We start from the raw sequence: 15136 nt of genomic DNA on the forward strand, positions 1-15136 counted from the left end.
AGGAGGATCCCAGGGAGTCAGCAGGGCCTGGCTTTCAGTTGCTCCTCACAGGGCCAGCAATTTTTGCTGCATTCAGCATATCTCACCCTCTGTATCTCTGCTGAGACCCCACAGATCTGGGCTGTGCTGCCCAAACTGCCCTCTCCTCTGTTCCTAAGGTTTGGTAGAGTGTGTCTGTGCTTCTGCCCAGCTGCACTGGGAGGGTCCCCCAGGGAGAGGTTCCCCTGTCCTCCTGTCATTTGCTGACAGCATCTGTCCCCATGGGTCCTCACTTCAGTGACAGCAGTGCTGTGCCTAAAAACTAATAGAACAAAACTGAATCATTAGGTTGGAAGAGACCTTCAAGACCATTGAGTCCAACCCAGCCCCAACACCCCAACTGAACCCTGGCACCCAGTGCCACATCCAGGCTTTGTTAAACACACCCAGGGATGGGGACTCCACCACCTCCCATTCCAGTACTTTATCACTCTTTCTGTGAAAAACTTTTTCCTAACACCCAACCTAATTTTTCCTTGATGCATGAGACTGTTCCCCTCCCTGTGAGATGGACAAGCCCTTTTTCCCTTGGGAGCCCTGTGATGTCTGCCCTGAGGCCACTGTTCCCACTGTTTGGTAGTGTTTGTGCTTCTGCCCAGCTGCACTGGGAGGGTCTCCCCAGGGAGAGGTTCCCCTGTCCTCCTGTCATTTGCTGACAGCATCTGTCCCCATGGGTCCTCACTTCAGTGACAACAATGCTGTTCCTAAAAACTAACAGAACAGAATCACTGGGTTGGAAAAGACCTCTAAGATCATGGAGTCCAAGCCAGCCCCAACAGCTCAACTGAACCCTGGCACCCAGTGCCACATCCAGGCTTTGCTAAGCACACCCAGGGATGGGGACTCCACCACCTCCCATTCCAGAACCTTATCGCTCTTTTTGTAAGGAACTTTTTCCTAACACCCAACCTAATTTTTCCTTGATGCATGAGACTGTTCCCCTCCCTGTGAGATGGACAAGCCCTTTTTCCCTGGGGAGCCCTGTGCTGGCTGCCCTGACCTGTCTCTGGTTTGCAGGAAGCGTTATCGGTGGTGAGCGAAGACCAGTCCCTGTTCGAGTGTGCCTACGGATCACCCCACCTCACCAAGACAGAGATGACAGCCTCCTCCTCCAGTGAATATGGGCAGACCTCCAAGATGAGCCCACGTGTCCCCCAGCAGGACTGGTTGTCACAGCCCCCAGCCAGAGTCACCATCAAGATGGAGTGTAACCCCAACCAGGTTAACGGGTCAAGGTAAGGAGGCTGGGGGTAGCTCAAGAGCAGGAATTTTTGTGTTGGTTGTGGCTCAGTTGTCTAAATCTGTGTATTTAGCACCATTTTATGTGCCTCAGGATATCCCACCTGGCCGCTGCTGCCATCCCTGGAGGCTCCAGGTTGCCCTACCTTGACCTGCCAGCCATGTTCAGGTGTTACCAGAGGGTCTAAAATGGTGCTACAGGCACAGACTTCTCATGAGCTTGTGCAATGCCTTTCCTCTGACTGCTGATAAAATTTGGATGTGAATTTGCTTTGCACACCAGGTGAAAGAGCACATATTAAAGTTAATAAAACAGGGGTTTGCTGTGGCCTGGAGCAGCATCACTGATCCATCGAAGGGTGTGGTGTGTGTGATCTAACACTCCATGGAAGCTGTCAAATCCAGCAATTTGGGCAGTTGTCTTTGCTCCAAAGACAACCAAACACTGGAAGTAAAATCTTGTAATGGCAGAGCTAGTGAACTGCTGATCTTTCCTTTTGTAGTCACTGTAAACATAATGCCAAAAAGTAGAGCTGGGTTTAGGAACTCATGCTGAAAAAACAACATAAATATGGAGGCAGGCAGGGGAATAGAAAGGAACAGAAAAATAAATAACTCAACAGGCAGTAGCCACAGAATGTCTGTGTATTGACTGTTGCCTCAGGACATTTTTGGGGGAATGTCACTATAAAGAAGACTTGTAGTGGATTTTTGGATATTGACTGGTGGCTTTCCCAAGCTTAGGATCACCCTGTGGGACCTGTGAAGAAACACAGTGAAGATTTTTTTTTTTTTAAGGAAGCTATCCAAACAAGTGCTTTCCTGTTTAAAATGCCTGACTGTCAAAACAGTTTTCCTTTGGTGTTGCTGGAGGGCAAAGGTCCAGAAGAGTCAGTTGCTGACAATTGTTGGTGATGTACCAGTGGAGCCTGTGCTTCACATCTCCCTGTCACAAACACCTGTGCTGTGTTTTAATCTCATCTCCCAGGGTCAGTTGTTCAGGAAAACCTCAGCCCTGGGCTCTGTGGTTGCTGTTCACACTTGCTGTGCTGATGTGATGAGCACCACAAGCAGGGCAAAGTGGTCTGCCAGCTTATCACACCTCTCCTGTTCTGTGGTGAGGATGGGAATTGTGCTGAAGTCAAATCAGGATTTCCAGTGAGCAGTCAAAGATTTGAGATACGTAGAAATAAATGGTGAGCTGAAGTTACCAAGAATTAGAGGAAGTTTTCTTGTAAGGCTGCTTATTCAGAAGTTCAGGTGCCTTTAAACTATTCCAGTGTCTTTTTAATTTTTTTTTTTTTTTTGTGCTAAGCAAATGCGCAGGTATAATCATAAATGGTGTATGGATTCAAAATCAGTCTTACCTGCTACCTGAAATTGCCTCTGAAGTATTTGTGCTGGCATTTCTGTAAGAGAACTGATCACAGTTTCCCTCAGTGTAAATTCCATAAAGAGCACTAGAGTAGATAATCAGAGTTAATTGTTGCTGAGAGGTTTAGGTTGGATTTTAGGGAAAGGTTCTTCCCCAGAGGGTGCTGGCACTGCCCAGGCTCCCCAGGGAATGGGCACAGCCCCGAGGCTGCCAGAGCTCCTTTGGACAGCGCTGCCAGGGATGCCCAGGGTGGGATTTTGGGGGGTCTGGACTGGGCCAGGGGTGGCACTGGATGATCTCTGTGGGTTCCTTCCAACTCAGGATATTCCATGATTCTATATTTTCTCCTTCTTTTTGCTATTTTCTATTAGCATGTGCACGGACTGAAGCACTCAGGGTGATGCCGTGGCTCCCTGCACAGGAGGTGGCTGCAGTTTCAGCTGCCAGAGTTCCCCTTTGTGGATAGAGGTGCTTGCATTTCCTTCAGAGCTGTCTGCACTATCCTCATGAAATGCTTGTGCTTGTGGGGAGGGACCCTTCATCAGGAACTGGAGGGACAGGACACAGGGAATGGCTTCAAACTGACACAGGGCAGGGCTGGATGGCATCTTGGGAATGAGGAATTGTTCCCTGGCAGGGTGGGCAGGGGCTGGGATGGAATTCCCAGAGCAGCTGGGGCTGCCCTTGAATCCCTGGCAGTGCCCAAGGCCAGGTTGGACACTGGGGCTGGGAGCAGCCTGGGACAGTGGAAGGTGTTTGTTTATTAATCTTGATTTTTTTTTCAGCCTTCCCTGTTGAAAGATCAGTGCAGAATTCCTAAATGGAGATGGCAAGGAAAGTTCATACTTCAATACATTTCCTAAGGCATGATTGCTGAAAAAGAAAAAAAAAAGAAAAAAAAAAAAAAGAAAAAGAAAAAAAATCACTGAAAAGCTACCAAAAAAAAAAAAAAGACTAGCAGAAGAGCAAAAAATATTGTTTGCTCAGACTATACACAAAAATATTTTTAAAAAAAATTAGATAAGTTTCATTTTATAGGGCCCAACTCAGGCCTGAAAAAATAGATCTTAATACTACACTTTTAATGGAGAACTAACACTGCCAATCAACAAAAATAAATATGTTGTGGCATTTCTATATCTCACATCCATGTATGTAATATGTCATATTATTACACGCTGGGAATTTAAACATGGTTTTCCTGCCAGTTTTAGGGAAAACAAAGTGTGAATCAGATTGTGCTACCCTGCCTTTCTGTAAATTACTTTGCATTTTCTTTTCTGCAGAAGCCTTCCCCACTCTCTTCTTTTGCAATCCATAAACTTATGTCCTTAAATGATAATATTAAATGATCATATTTCCTCACTTCTTAAAATGCTTTACATGTTCAATATTACCACAAACGGTACTTAGAGTGCTTGGAGCTGCATTTCATTTTTTATTAAAACTGTACCTGCTCTGTTTAGACCCATTCTAAAATCTGAGTTGTCCCAGAGGAGACTAAAATACAACCCCACATTGCAGAGCTGTGCAAGTGCTGCCCCGAGGATCTCCAGGGTATCCTCTGTCCTCCCACATGGGCACCTGGATCTGAGTAATTCAGGATGCAAAGCAGGGAATGAGATCCCACAAAGTGGGGGCCAGGGAGAAGTCAACATTGCAATTTTTTGCTCTCCCTGTGTCAGAGCTTCCTGGCCATATATTCTCTTCCTTGGAGGGGGGTATAAACTTTTGGGAGCATATTGAACCCCTCAGACATCCCCAGTTAAGCACCCACTCAGAGAAGGAATGTGCCCCCTCTGCTAGGACTTACCCCAGACATACTTTGGGTGTAATTGCCCTACATTAAATTCCAAAAGTTAACAGTCTCAGAGCTGGCATTCCTGTGAATACCAGAGAAATGCCATTAGAATGAAATTAAAGGGTTATTTTCAGTGTGCTGCACAGGGATTAGCTACCCACTTTTCTTTAACCATAACAGTATTTTTCAAGATAAACCCTGCAGCCCAGCGCCACAAAATACAGCCTGGGGGCTTACCTTAAATTAAATAAAGCAAGGAAAGTTTAAATTAAAGCTATCATTTACCTGGCTGTTGTTGCATATATAATACAGGTGGTATCAAATTGACTTCTCTAAGTACATTAATTCTGTTCCTTCCAGGTACATAAATCTAATGAGACCTTTTGAGCTACACTACAGTCAATCTTTCACCTGAATGTAACAATCCTGTTTCCTGCTATTTATTGCTCCTGGGTCAGGCCAGAAAGATTCACCCTGTAGTATAAATCTGGAGGTTGCATATGCCACACTGGTACTTTGCTGTTTATTGTTCTTTATGTGTTCCATCAAATTAGGCATGAGCAATTCTACCACAATGAGTGCAATTCATGTCATGCATTTAGGGAGAAATTCACTCTGTGGAAATGCTCTCATGAGGCTCTGGGTACTGCTTAAACAACATTTATAAATCCATGGATTTCCCAGTGGTCTTGGAATACACTCACCCACGGGGCTTTGCCGTGCCCATGGGTGGGACTACACAAAGGTAGCTTGGAATAATGACATTTGCTGTAGGTAATCCATCTTTTTCAGGCAGGCTGAAGTGGAACACAGAGTCTTATTCAGGCCACAGATAAATTTCTCTTGCCATGAGCAGCGTGATGATTTCACTAAAGAAGTATTTTGAAAGTTAACTGCAGTGAAAGCACAGCAGAAGCTTTCCAACATCAGCTTGGCTGATAGAGAAGTTGTAAAGAAATGCCAGAAATAATTAGTTGTCCTTAGGATTTAATCATGTGCAAAATGTTGATTTAAGTGCTACCAGTTGTTGCTTGAAAACCATTTGAGAATGAAATTATCACTTAATACATCTTTTGTGCTGGCTCTTTGGGGAAATACCATTTTTCTTTGCATGCAACTGCCTGAATTTTCATCAAAGAGCCTCTGTACTCTCCAGGTTCAGAATGTCTGACACACTGGAGGACTTTTCAGAGTCCAGGGTGAACTTGAGTTTCTTTGCTGGTGATTTTTTTCTTTTGCCCTTGATGTAAAGTCTCCTACGGAGTAGATTCTTTATGCTATACAAGCCAGCAAATTGGAATGGGGAGCCCTTGAGGTACTTTGTTCCATCAGGATGTGTGACAGCTGCTGTGCCCAGGCACTGGGGAGGGAGAATCCATCCATGTGGAGCTCTGTATTCCAACAGATCCAGCCTGCTCCCAGGATCCAGGCTGGCAGGCTTTAAGCTGTAGGAAGCACATCTGCATCATGGTGTGATGCTGGTGGATTTAATTAGAGCATTTAAGCAGCTCCACAGAATCACTGAATTGTGGAATTGTGGGGTTTGGAAAGCACCTCTGGAGATTATTCTTGTTGCCAAGGCAGGGTCACCTGGGTCAGGAGATTCAGGAACACATCCACGTGGGTTTGGAATGTCCCCAGAGAGGGAAACTCCTTGTTCTCCCTGTGCAGCAGTTCCAGTGCTCTGCCACCACAAAGTAAAGAAATTCTTCCCCCCATTGGGGTGGAACTTCTTGTGGTTCCATTTACGACCACTGCTCCTCATCCTCCCACTGAAAATTCTGTCCCCATCCTCTGGCCCCCACCTGGTGAGTGTCCTCTCCAGAGAGGGAGACTCCTTGTTCTCCCTGTGCAGCAGTTCCAGTGCTCTGCCACCACAAAGTAAAGAAATTCTTCCTCCTGTTGAGGTGGAACTTCTTGTGGTTCCATTTATGGCCACTGCTCCTCATCCTCTCACTGAAAATTCTGTCCCCATCCTCTGGCCCCCACCTGGTGAGCATCCAGTCTTGGAGGGACAGGGCTGGTGTGCACCCACCCCCCCTGACATCACTTGTTTGCCCAAGGCTTTTTCCAGCCCTGGAGCACAACCCCACGGTGGGGGCACAGTGCCACGTCCCCTCCACAGCTGGTGGCACACCACTGGCATCCAGCCTGGCATTCCTGGGGAACTTGAGCTCAGACCAAACAATAAGCCTGGCCCAAAGTCCCCAACAGGCCATGGGATTCTGTCTCCAGTGGTGCCATGATGATTTTTGTTACCTTTTTTTTTTTATATACACCTTTTATATATTCTCAATACCCTTAATATACATACTTGTAATTCTTTAAAGCTAGTATCTTAACAAAATCCTAATATTCTACTAAGCCAAAAAACCAAACATCCTAAAAACTTCACAATTAAAAACCAAAAAACCTTACATTGTCTTTAAAAAACAAAGCCCCCTCTAAAACATATCATATAAAGTAAAATTAAGCCTATCTTAAAAAATTCTTTCAAATAGAAAAATGTCACGCTATCCATTTAAGCCTCTAATTAAAACATCTTCATTTTAATTATTTAAAATATGCTAAATATTTAAAATAATTTAAATTTATATTTAAAATAAGCTAATTTACAAAATATATAACATTGTATATGCAATCTACGATATATATACATTTCAGCATATTCCACCTTAACGAATTATTACACATAAAAATCCTTGATAAATACCAAAATAAAAACCCTTTATCCCTTAACCATATCTAACTCTTCATACTAAAACCAAAGAAAAGGCATCACCAGCAGAGTCAGCCCTACTGCAGGCCAGGGCAGAGCTGGGAGATCTGTCCTAAGAGGATGATTCTCCTTGTTGGAGCTGCCTGTGTAAAATATCATTAATTTTGGGTAAGAAGACATGGATTATCTCAGGCTGATAATCCTTTTTCCCACTGACTGGGTGGTTGGTGGACTGGCTGCCTACCAAGCTGGAAGAATGGCAAAGTGAGGATGTGTGACTGCTTCAAGAAGCTCCTCTTTGCTCTGAAAATCCACCAGCTTAACACGAGCACTTGTGGGTGTGTGTGGGCATGGTTTGGCTCTGTTCTTGAGGCAAACACGTTGCCAAAGGGAAAAACAAACTCAGCTCACTAATACTACAACTATTTTGTTTTTTTGGAAGCTTTTTCAGGGGTGTTGGGCTGGCAGGTGCTAAATAAGAAGCTTTCCAGTCTGGGATAATGGGCTCATTCATAATTATCACTGCTACATTTGGGATTGACCACTGAATTCCCAGCAACCAAAGGTTTTCAGATGGGCAGTGAAATATAAAAATAACCTTCAAATAATGACATAGAGTTGTGATCACTGTCATTATTTAAGATTATTGTCATCCTTGCTTTTTCATTTCCTGTTTACTGTGTCCAGAGTGCTTAGAGCTGGTGGTGAGTTTTCTCCTCTGCCCTGTCATTAGTGGGTGTTTCATTTTGATCAGGGCAGAATCAGTGGGGTTGTTCACTATTTAAAGTTTAGGAATAGCTCTTTAAGACAAAACAGAAGGTAAGGAAAAGTGCTTAAAAAAAAATTTTACACCCCCACAGCCCCTTAGTGCTAATCATGAGAATCAGCAGACATTCCACAGACATGGGGGATTATGGTTTCCATACAAGATGTCACTTCTGTTTATGCCTGGCATGCTCTATTTTCCTAACTTTCTATATGATCCCTGCCCACAAAAGAAGGCACGTGTGGTTTGGGAAGGGCCCCATCTCCTGGTATTTCATATTTCACGAAACCACAAATACAACAGCCTTAAAAGCTCTTGAAATGAAATACAATTTGAGAAATGTAATCCATTACCATCATAATAGAATTTCTATAAAAATAATAAAAGAAAAACAAGAGAAAATAGGTCCTGAAAGTTATAGGCCAACTGGGAAGTCGTTGTGGCTTTGGCCTAGCTATCACCATGTCAAACCTCAGCCTTGTCCCAGGCAGCAATCTAATTGTAAATTATGTATATACAGAACATCATTTCTTAGCTTTGGCTTTTCGTGACCCCCTTCCCTGCTTTCCCTTTCTTCACTCCAACCTGACACGTAAGAAATATTGAAGTGTTTGCACTAATGGAGAAATGACAACGTGCAGTCAAACTTAAACCAGCTGTTTCCCCACACTGGGAGCACAAAGAGCAAAGCTGGGAATATTTATAGCTTGACTGGCCTCTAGTGAGCCAGACTCTGACTGCCTGCATTTGCCACCATGGCCTTGAGGCTGGAAACAGCTGTGGGTTGCAGAATGGCTGGGGAAAGCTAAGGGGAAGAAAATAAAAGAGAAAATTAAAAGATTGGATTGGCCAAAGTTGTTGTTTGATTGGAGATGAATGGTTGCTGTGTGTGCAGCTCAGTAAGAAGCACCTTCTGTTGTGTTTACAGAAAGGCAACAGCTCTGTCACAGGAGAAAGGAGCCAGAGGTGGCTCCAGGTGACATCTCTGAGTGATGCTGGGCCAGCCCCACGTAACCCTGAGCACCCACTGAGCCCAGGGCACCCCATGGAGAGGAGTTTTCCCCAGGTTTGGGTGCTCTGTTTGCAGGGGGATGCCCCATTCCATTCCCATGGCCTGCTGGGGCTGCTGGACCATGCAAAGCCCTACATGGAGCAGGGCAGTGCCATGACTGAGTGGCCATGGGAGGACTGCACTTTTCTTCTTTTTTTTGTCATCTTAGGACTGCTTTTGACACCTTATAGCAAAGATTTGCAGACTGTCAACATGCTTTCAGCACCAGTTTAAGCAGCTTTAGCCAGTGATGTGTTTCTGAGGGACCTGCCTGCCTTCCACAGACGTGGCAGCTTGTTCCCACCCCGGCCATCCCTTTTCCAGTTACTTACTCACCCATTTTTTTACTTTTTTGTGTACAGCTCCCCAGCCCAGGCCACTGAGCAGCTGGGTAAGAGCCTGTGGGAGCAGATATTTTGACCAGTGTGATTTTTCTGGCATATTCATGTTTCTGTTGTGCTGGAGTTCTCTGTGGGAAATTTTGCTCTCATGAGAAGTCTTGGAAGGGAGTCCAGAGGAGGCACCAGGATGGGCAGAGGGCTGGAGCAGCTCTGCTGGCAGGAAAGGCTGCCACAGCTGGCATTGCTCACCTGCACAGGAGAAGCTTTGGGCTGAGCTCAGGGTGGCCTTGCAGGGCCTGAAGGAGCTGAGAAGAAAGATGAAAACAGAATATTCACAAGAGCCTGGAGTGACAGGACAGGGGGGAATGGCTTCAAACTAACAGAGAGTAGGATTAGATGGGATCTTGGGAATGAGAAATTGTTCCCTGGCAGGGTGGGCAGGGCCTGGGATGGAATTCCCAGAGCAGCTGGGGCTGCCCCTGGATCCCTGGCAGTGCCCAAGGCCAGGTTGGACACTGGGGCTGGAGCAGCCTGGGACAGTGGGAAGTGTCCCTGCCATGGCAGGGGTGGCACTGGGTGATCTTTAAATTCCCTTCCAACCCATCCTGGGATTCTGTGATTCTCTGACAGGTGCTGAGGCCTCCAAAACCACCCTGGATATGCTTTTCAGAGTCTCAGCACAGGCTCCTTCTCACCTGGGAGCATTTGGCTGTCCCCACTGTGCTTCAAAGTAATAAATTTCAGGGAAGTTTTAGGTTTTTTCTTCATGGACCACTTTTTCAGTGACAAACTCCTTGGGGAGGAAGCACTGACCAAATTCACCACAACCTGAGTGGCTGCAGTGAATGAGGATGAGGCTGAGCAAGCTCTGCACTGCCCTCAGTATGAGCTAACCTTGTAGCAGCCTCTGTAATCCAAGCTGTGCTTATTAAACTTGTGAAGACATGTAGATATTTGGAGAATACTTTTTTTTCTCATTTATTTCACTCAAACTCAGAAATATTGAACAAAGGAGTTCATATTATGGGATTGACACATGTAGGGTTTTGCTGATTCCCAATCTGAATTTCTCTGACACCTTGCACTTTGGCACAGCACAGGTGTTTTATGTCACCTGGGGAAAATAGTAGCATAGTGAAAAGGAAAAAATGTGCTTCATACACTTATTTATGAACTTACATCTGCTTTCATCAGAGTCAATGACTGGCAAAACTCCAGTCAGCTTTGGTAGGAATGGGTGATAAATTTAACTATCAAATCAGCATGATTTTCAGTATCCCTGCTTTAAGGTGAGGCTTTCAGGTCTAAGGAGAAAATACTTTCTCAGCAGACATTTATCATCTCAAGACTGGACAAAGTGTACTTGGGTACCATGACTGTGTGTAGTCTTGCCTCTTTTTAATTTTTAATTTTTTTCTTTTTTGTAAATTCCAGGTGTAACACAGTATATTTACAAAGGGCAAAAATAACAGGCAGCCGTGAAGAAAAACATCTCTGGTTTCATTTCAGACCTGGAGCTGGGGATGAATCACTGCAGAGCTGCACCCTTCATTCTGGGTACACTTTCCAAAAGCTGCTTTTCCACCCTGCTCCCCTGGTGGTTCAGAAATAAAGCAGACTCACAGAAAGTCCTAAAAAACCCCTTTGTAGCCAGTCACTCTCTTGTTGTTCTGGGCACTAGAAACACCATTTTCTAGCATCTGCTTGCATTTTCAGTTTTGCTTTCTGTGCTGTAGAAGTTTGTTCCAGGCAGTTGAGTTAAGCCCTGGCTCAGTGGTTCAGGGCACACACTCAATTTGAAGTACCAGAGTAGTCCTGTTAAATCCCATGGAGTTGATTCCATGCCTGAAATTAAGCATGGCCTTAGGAGATTTGATGGATGGGGAATTTGCTTGTCCACCCAGTGAGCTAAAGGGACAAAACTCTTGACCATCTGCTTCTGGATTTTAATGAAAAGTTATGACTTATTTATGATCTTCTTCCCCACCCCTGTGTGTTTATATTCAGATCAAGAAAACCATCTCAGAAGCCCTGTCAGATTGCCAAAAGCTCTGTGCTACTGGATCTTCCACATCATTTACTGCTCAGTGTTTACAAGAGTGTTTTTCATGCACCATTGCTTGTAGAAGTGCTGTAGGCTGCTACTGATGGGATATTTCACTTTGGAGTCCCTTCATCCCAAGTTTCTTCCCCCAGAAAAAAAACCCCAAAATTAAATAACTGTGCCAGTTAAACTAAAGGATGTTGCTAGTTCTCTGTTTCCTAAAAATTCAGTGAATGGGCCAAATAGTTCTTTGTTACATAATTGCTTTTGGGAGTTGGGGTCCACATCTGCACAGGTATAAGGGCAGGTGGTGGAGGATGTTTCCAAATGTCCATAATTTAAAGTGCAGGCTCACTCATGCGTTTATGCCATTTGTATTTGTGGAAGGGAAGCAGAAAAAGACAACATTTCACTCACAAGGAATCATCACAAAAGCTCTCCTTCAGATTTTATGTCTGAAACAAAAAGCAGCTTTGTTTTGCTCTGTTTGGACAGAAATGGGCTGCATCCCAGGGTTATATTTAGTGGTGTGTGGTAGGAGAGCAAAACTAAACCTGAGAAAATATTGCCCAAGTGCTCTGGTTGTGAGAGGAAGGGCTGAATTCACCACCATGCAGTGGCAGGTGCTGACTGTGTTTTCCATCGTGGTTGTTTTTCAGTGCTGGGGCTGACAGAGCAGTTGCAGGGCTTTTACACAGGGCACATTTCATAGGGGGTGTCTTTAGAGGCATCCAGGAAAAAGTGTGTGAAGCCAACATTTTCCAGGCAACACTGGCGGCCCTCTTCCTTCTCCTAAAGATGATGTTGCCAACCATTGAATGGTCTCTATGATATATTTTATTTTTTAACTGAAAGTCAGCAGCAGTTGATTTTTTCCCTTAATATCTACCTCAACACAGAAGGGTAAAATTAGAAACATTGCATAGAAAAAATGATGCTATACTTTATATTTTCTTTCAGTATTTAAGATGTACACTAATTTTTCAGCTTTCCAAGTGCTGGTTCTTTTTTTAAAACACTCATGTGAGAATTATAACTGGATTAGTTCCTGAACCATGATAGTGCTGAGCAATCCACGCAGCTGAGTCACAGGGCTTTGAAGGGGCTCCAAGAGAGCTGGAGAGGAACTTTGGAAAGGGCCTGGAGTGACTGGACAAGGGGGAAAGGCTTCAAACTGCCAGAGGGCAGCGCTGGATGGAATATTGGGAATTAGGAATTGTTCCCTGGCAGGATGGGCAGGGGCTGGGATGGAATTCTCAGAGCAGCTGGGGTTGCCCCTGGATCCCTGGCAGTGCCCAAGGCCAGGTTGGACACTTGGGCTTGGAGCAGCCTGGCACAATGGAAGGTGTCCCTGCCATGGCAGGGGTGGAGCTGAGTGATCTTTAAATTCCCTTCCCACTCAACCCATTCTGTAATTCCATGATTGCATGAATCTGACTTGCCTCTTGTTTAGTGAGACCACAGCACAATTTCAGGAGTTAAATGGCAGGACTAAAGGAAAGCTTGTTAGTAATGAGGTATTGCTGAAGAAACCAAACCCCAGCTAACACTCTTCTTCCCTTGCCAAACAAACTCTTTGCATTTAAAGGTATTCCCCATGGCTGAGTTCTTTATTTTGATTTTTGTAACAATTTTTCTCCCTCTGATGAAACACGTTGTAGACATTAAATTAAGGGACAAATATGTCTGTGTCTGCCAGAAGGAAAACTGTGATGCAATTAAAATGCCATTAGGGAACCCCCTGTGGGATGTTAAACCTAAAGACTCTATTCAGAAAGCAAAGCCAAAATTAAAGAGGTGTCTGGTTGCAGATCCTCTGCAGATTTCCCTGTCTTGACTACAGTGCCATAGAGACTGAGCTAGTCAGGAGCTGAAAGGTTTTTCCAGTCGTGCGTGTGGTATTTTGAATCATGGCTTTGGCAAATGTTCCCCTTTTTTGTGAGCCTTACACAGAAATGTGAATACATTGCATGACATGAAGTGCAAGTGAGTGTGGAACAGTGGCAGAGGAGGTGGGCAGCTCTCCAAGCCCTGGACTGCTTGGACAATGGCAACTAAGAATAGTTTTCCCCCCAGAAAATATGCAATAATTGCATTTCTGTGTTTCTCAGTTGTCGGTGAGATGCTTGGAGAGGGAAATGCAGCTCCTTGCAGCCACCAAGCTGAACAAGGTCATGACCAAGCCTCCGTTCCATGCCTGGAATGAAATCATTATAATTTCTGGAGAGATATGAGAGCTGATCCTTTGGTAATAGAAATAAATCTATGGTCCACTAAACCTGGTTGGTGTTTTTAGAGATCTGAAGGAATCTTCAGAGTCACTGGGTGGAGGGTACTGGGTTTTCCAGGTGCTCTACTCCCAGTTTTCCATTTCATTCCAGGTGATTCTCTGCTGGTGATAATTAATAAGGACTGGAATAATAATGGAAGCACACCTTTCTTGTCTGCCTAGGAACTCTCCAGATGACTGCAGCGTGGCAAAAGGAGGGAAGATGGTCAGCAGCTCAGACAGTGTTGGGATGAACTATGGAAGCTACATGGAGGAGAAGCACGTCCCACCCCCAAACATGACGACCAACGAACGAAGAGTCATTGTGCCAGCAGGTCAGACCCTCTCCACCAAAAGTGCAAGCTAAAAAAACTGCATTTCCCTCAAGCCCACCAAGATTATTTGAGAGGGTTTGGAGAAAAGTATTGATCAGGAGGAAAAGAGCAGTAGTTTGTAGGGGTTATGGAGAGAATGAGCTGAGAAGAATCAGTGGGGACACCTCCTCAATCTGTTCTTCCCATTTCAGCAGCAGAATGGGCTGATAAGAGGCACTCAGATCTTATCTGACTCCTGTAGCTCCTTCTTGGAGGATTTCACCCTAAAGTGAGCAAAAGGAAGAAGCACCTCCATTTCTTATCCCTTGGACAAGCTGGGTGCAGGGTGGTGGGAGAGAGAGAGGAAGGATCACTGTAGCACAGGTTGTCTTTGAAAATACCAAAAAGTAGCTTCTGTGGAATCAAACAGGGCACGAAGAGCCTTTATGTGGCTTATCCCCTGAGTCTGGGCAGCCTAAAACATTTTAATAAGCAAACTGACAACTCCACTGCAATGTAAGAGCACAATTGAGAAATTCTTGGTCAGCCTTGGCAGGCTTGGCTGTGGGATTCAACAGTTGATGGGACAAGAAGTCTGCTGCCTTCTTGTCACTTCTGGCTGCCTTGAAGCCAAACAAACCTGGAATATTGTGCAGAATAATTAGCATGCCTGTTTCCAAGTCACAGCATCATGGCATCTGTGGGTGTTCCTAAACCACAGGATGTGCACAGGGTAAACTCAACACCTGCAGCCAGGAGGGAATGTTTTGCTGCTGGTTCCTCTCCAGCAGAGAGGTGCTTGTGTGAAATATTTCTGCCTCTGCCATGTTGCTTAATATTATTACAGTTTTTCAGTTGCTTAGACATGCAAGAGTACTGACTGTGGCCAATTTTGCAAGCTGTGATTATTTCAGTTATTTGTCAAGAAAGGTGTGGACAAATCTGTTGCAGTGTCCTCTGCAATGGTATTGTCAATTCTGTTCTGGAGACAGGGGAATGATGCTCTGAATAATAAATGTCCTGCCAACACTGAGACAGAGCTTTTGAATGTTCCAAAACATTTCTCTCCCTGGTGTTTGGTACTTTTTCAAAAAAGATCTTTAGTAATTCTTAGCATGGTTAGCTCAGCGAGGGATTTTTTTATTTAGTGTATTCCTGGAGATGTGTTTGAGATGGGT

General features: G+C 44.7%; 1 protein-coding gene across 3 annotated transcripts in view; it reads left to right on the forward strand.

Moving 5' to 3' along the window:
• Positions 1–15136, forward strand: part of ERG (ETS transcription factor ERG) — a 142576-nt gene that overhangs the window by 108170 nt on the left and 19270 nt on the right. For all 3 annotated transcript variants that reach the window (XM_059840124.1, XM_059840126.1, XM_059840125.1), the window contains 2 exons: positions 1057–1274; positions 13828–13979. In XM_059840124.1, coding sequence (XP_059696107.1) covers positions 1057–1274; positions 13828–13979 — 370 coding nt within the window. The remainder of the gene's footprint in view (positions 1–1056; positions 1275–13827; positions 13980–15136) is intronic.

Source organism: Haemorhous mexicanus, chromosome 2 (assembly GCF_027477595.1).
Source record: "Haemorhous mexicanus isolate bHaeMex1 chromosome 2, bHaeMex1.pri, whole genome shotgun sequence".
In the NCBI taxonomy this organism is placed as follows: Eukaryota; Metazoa; Chordata; class Aves; order Passeriformes; family Fringillidae; genus Haemorhous; species Haemorhous mexicanus.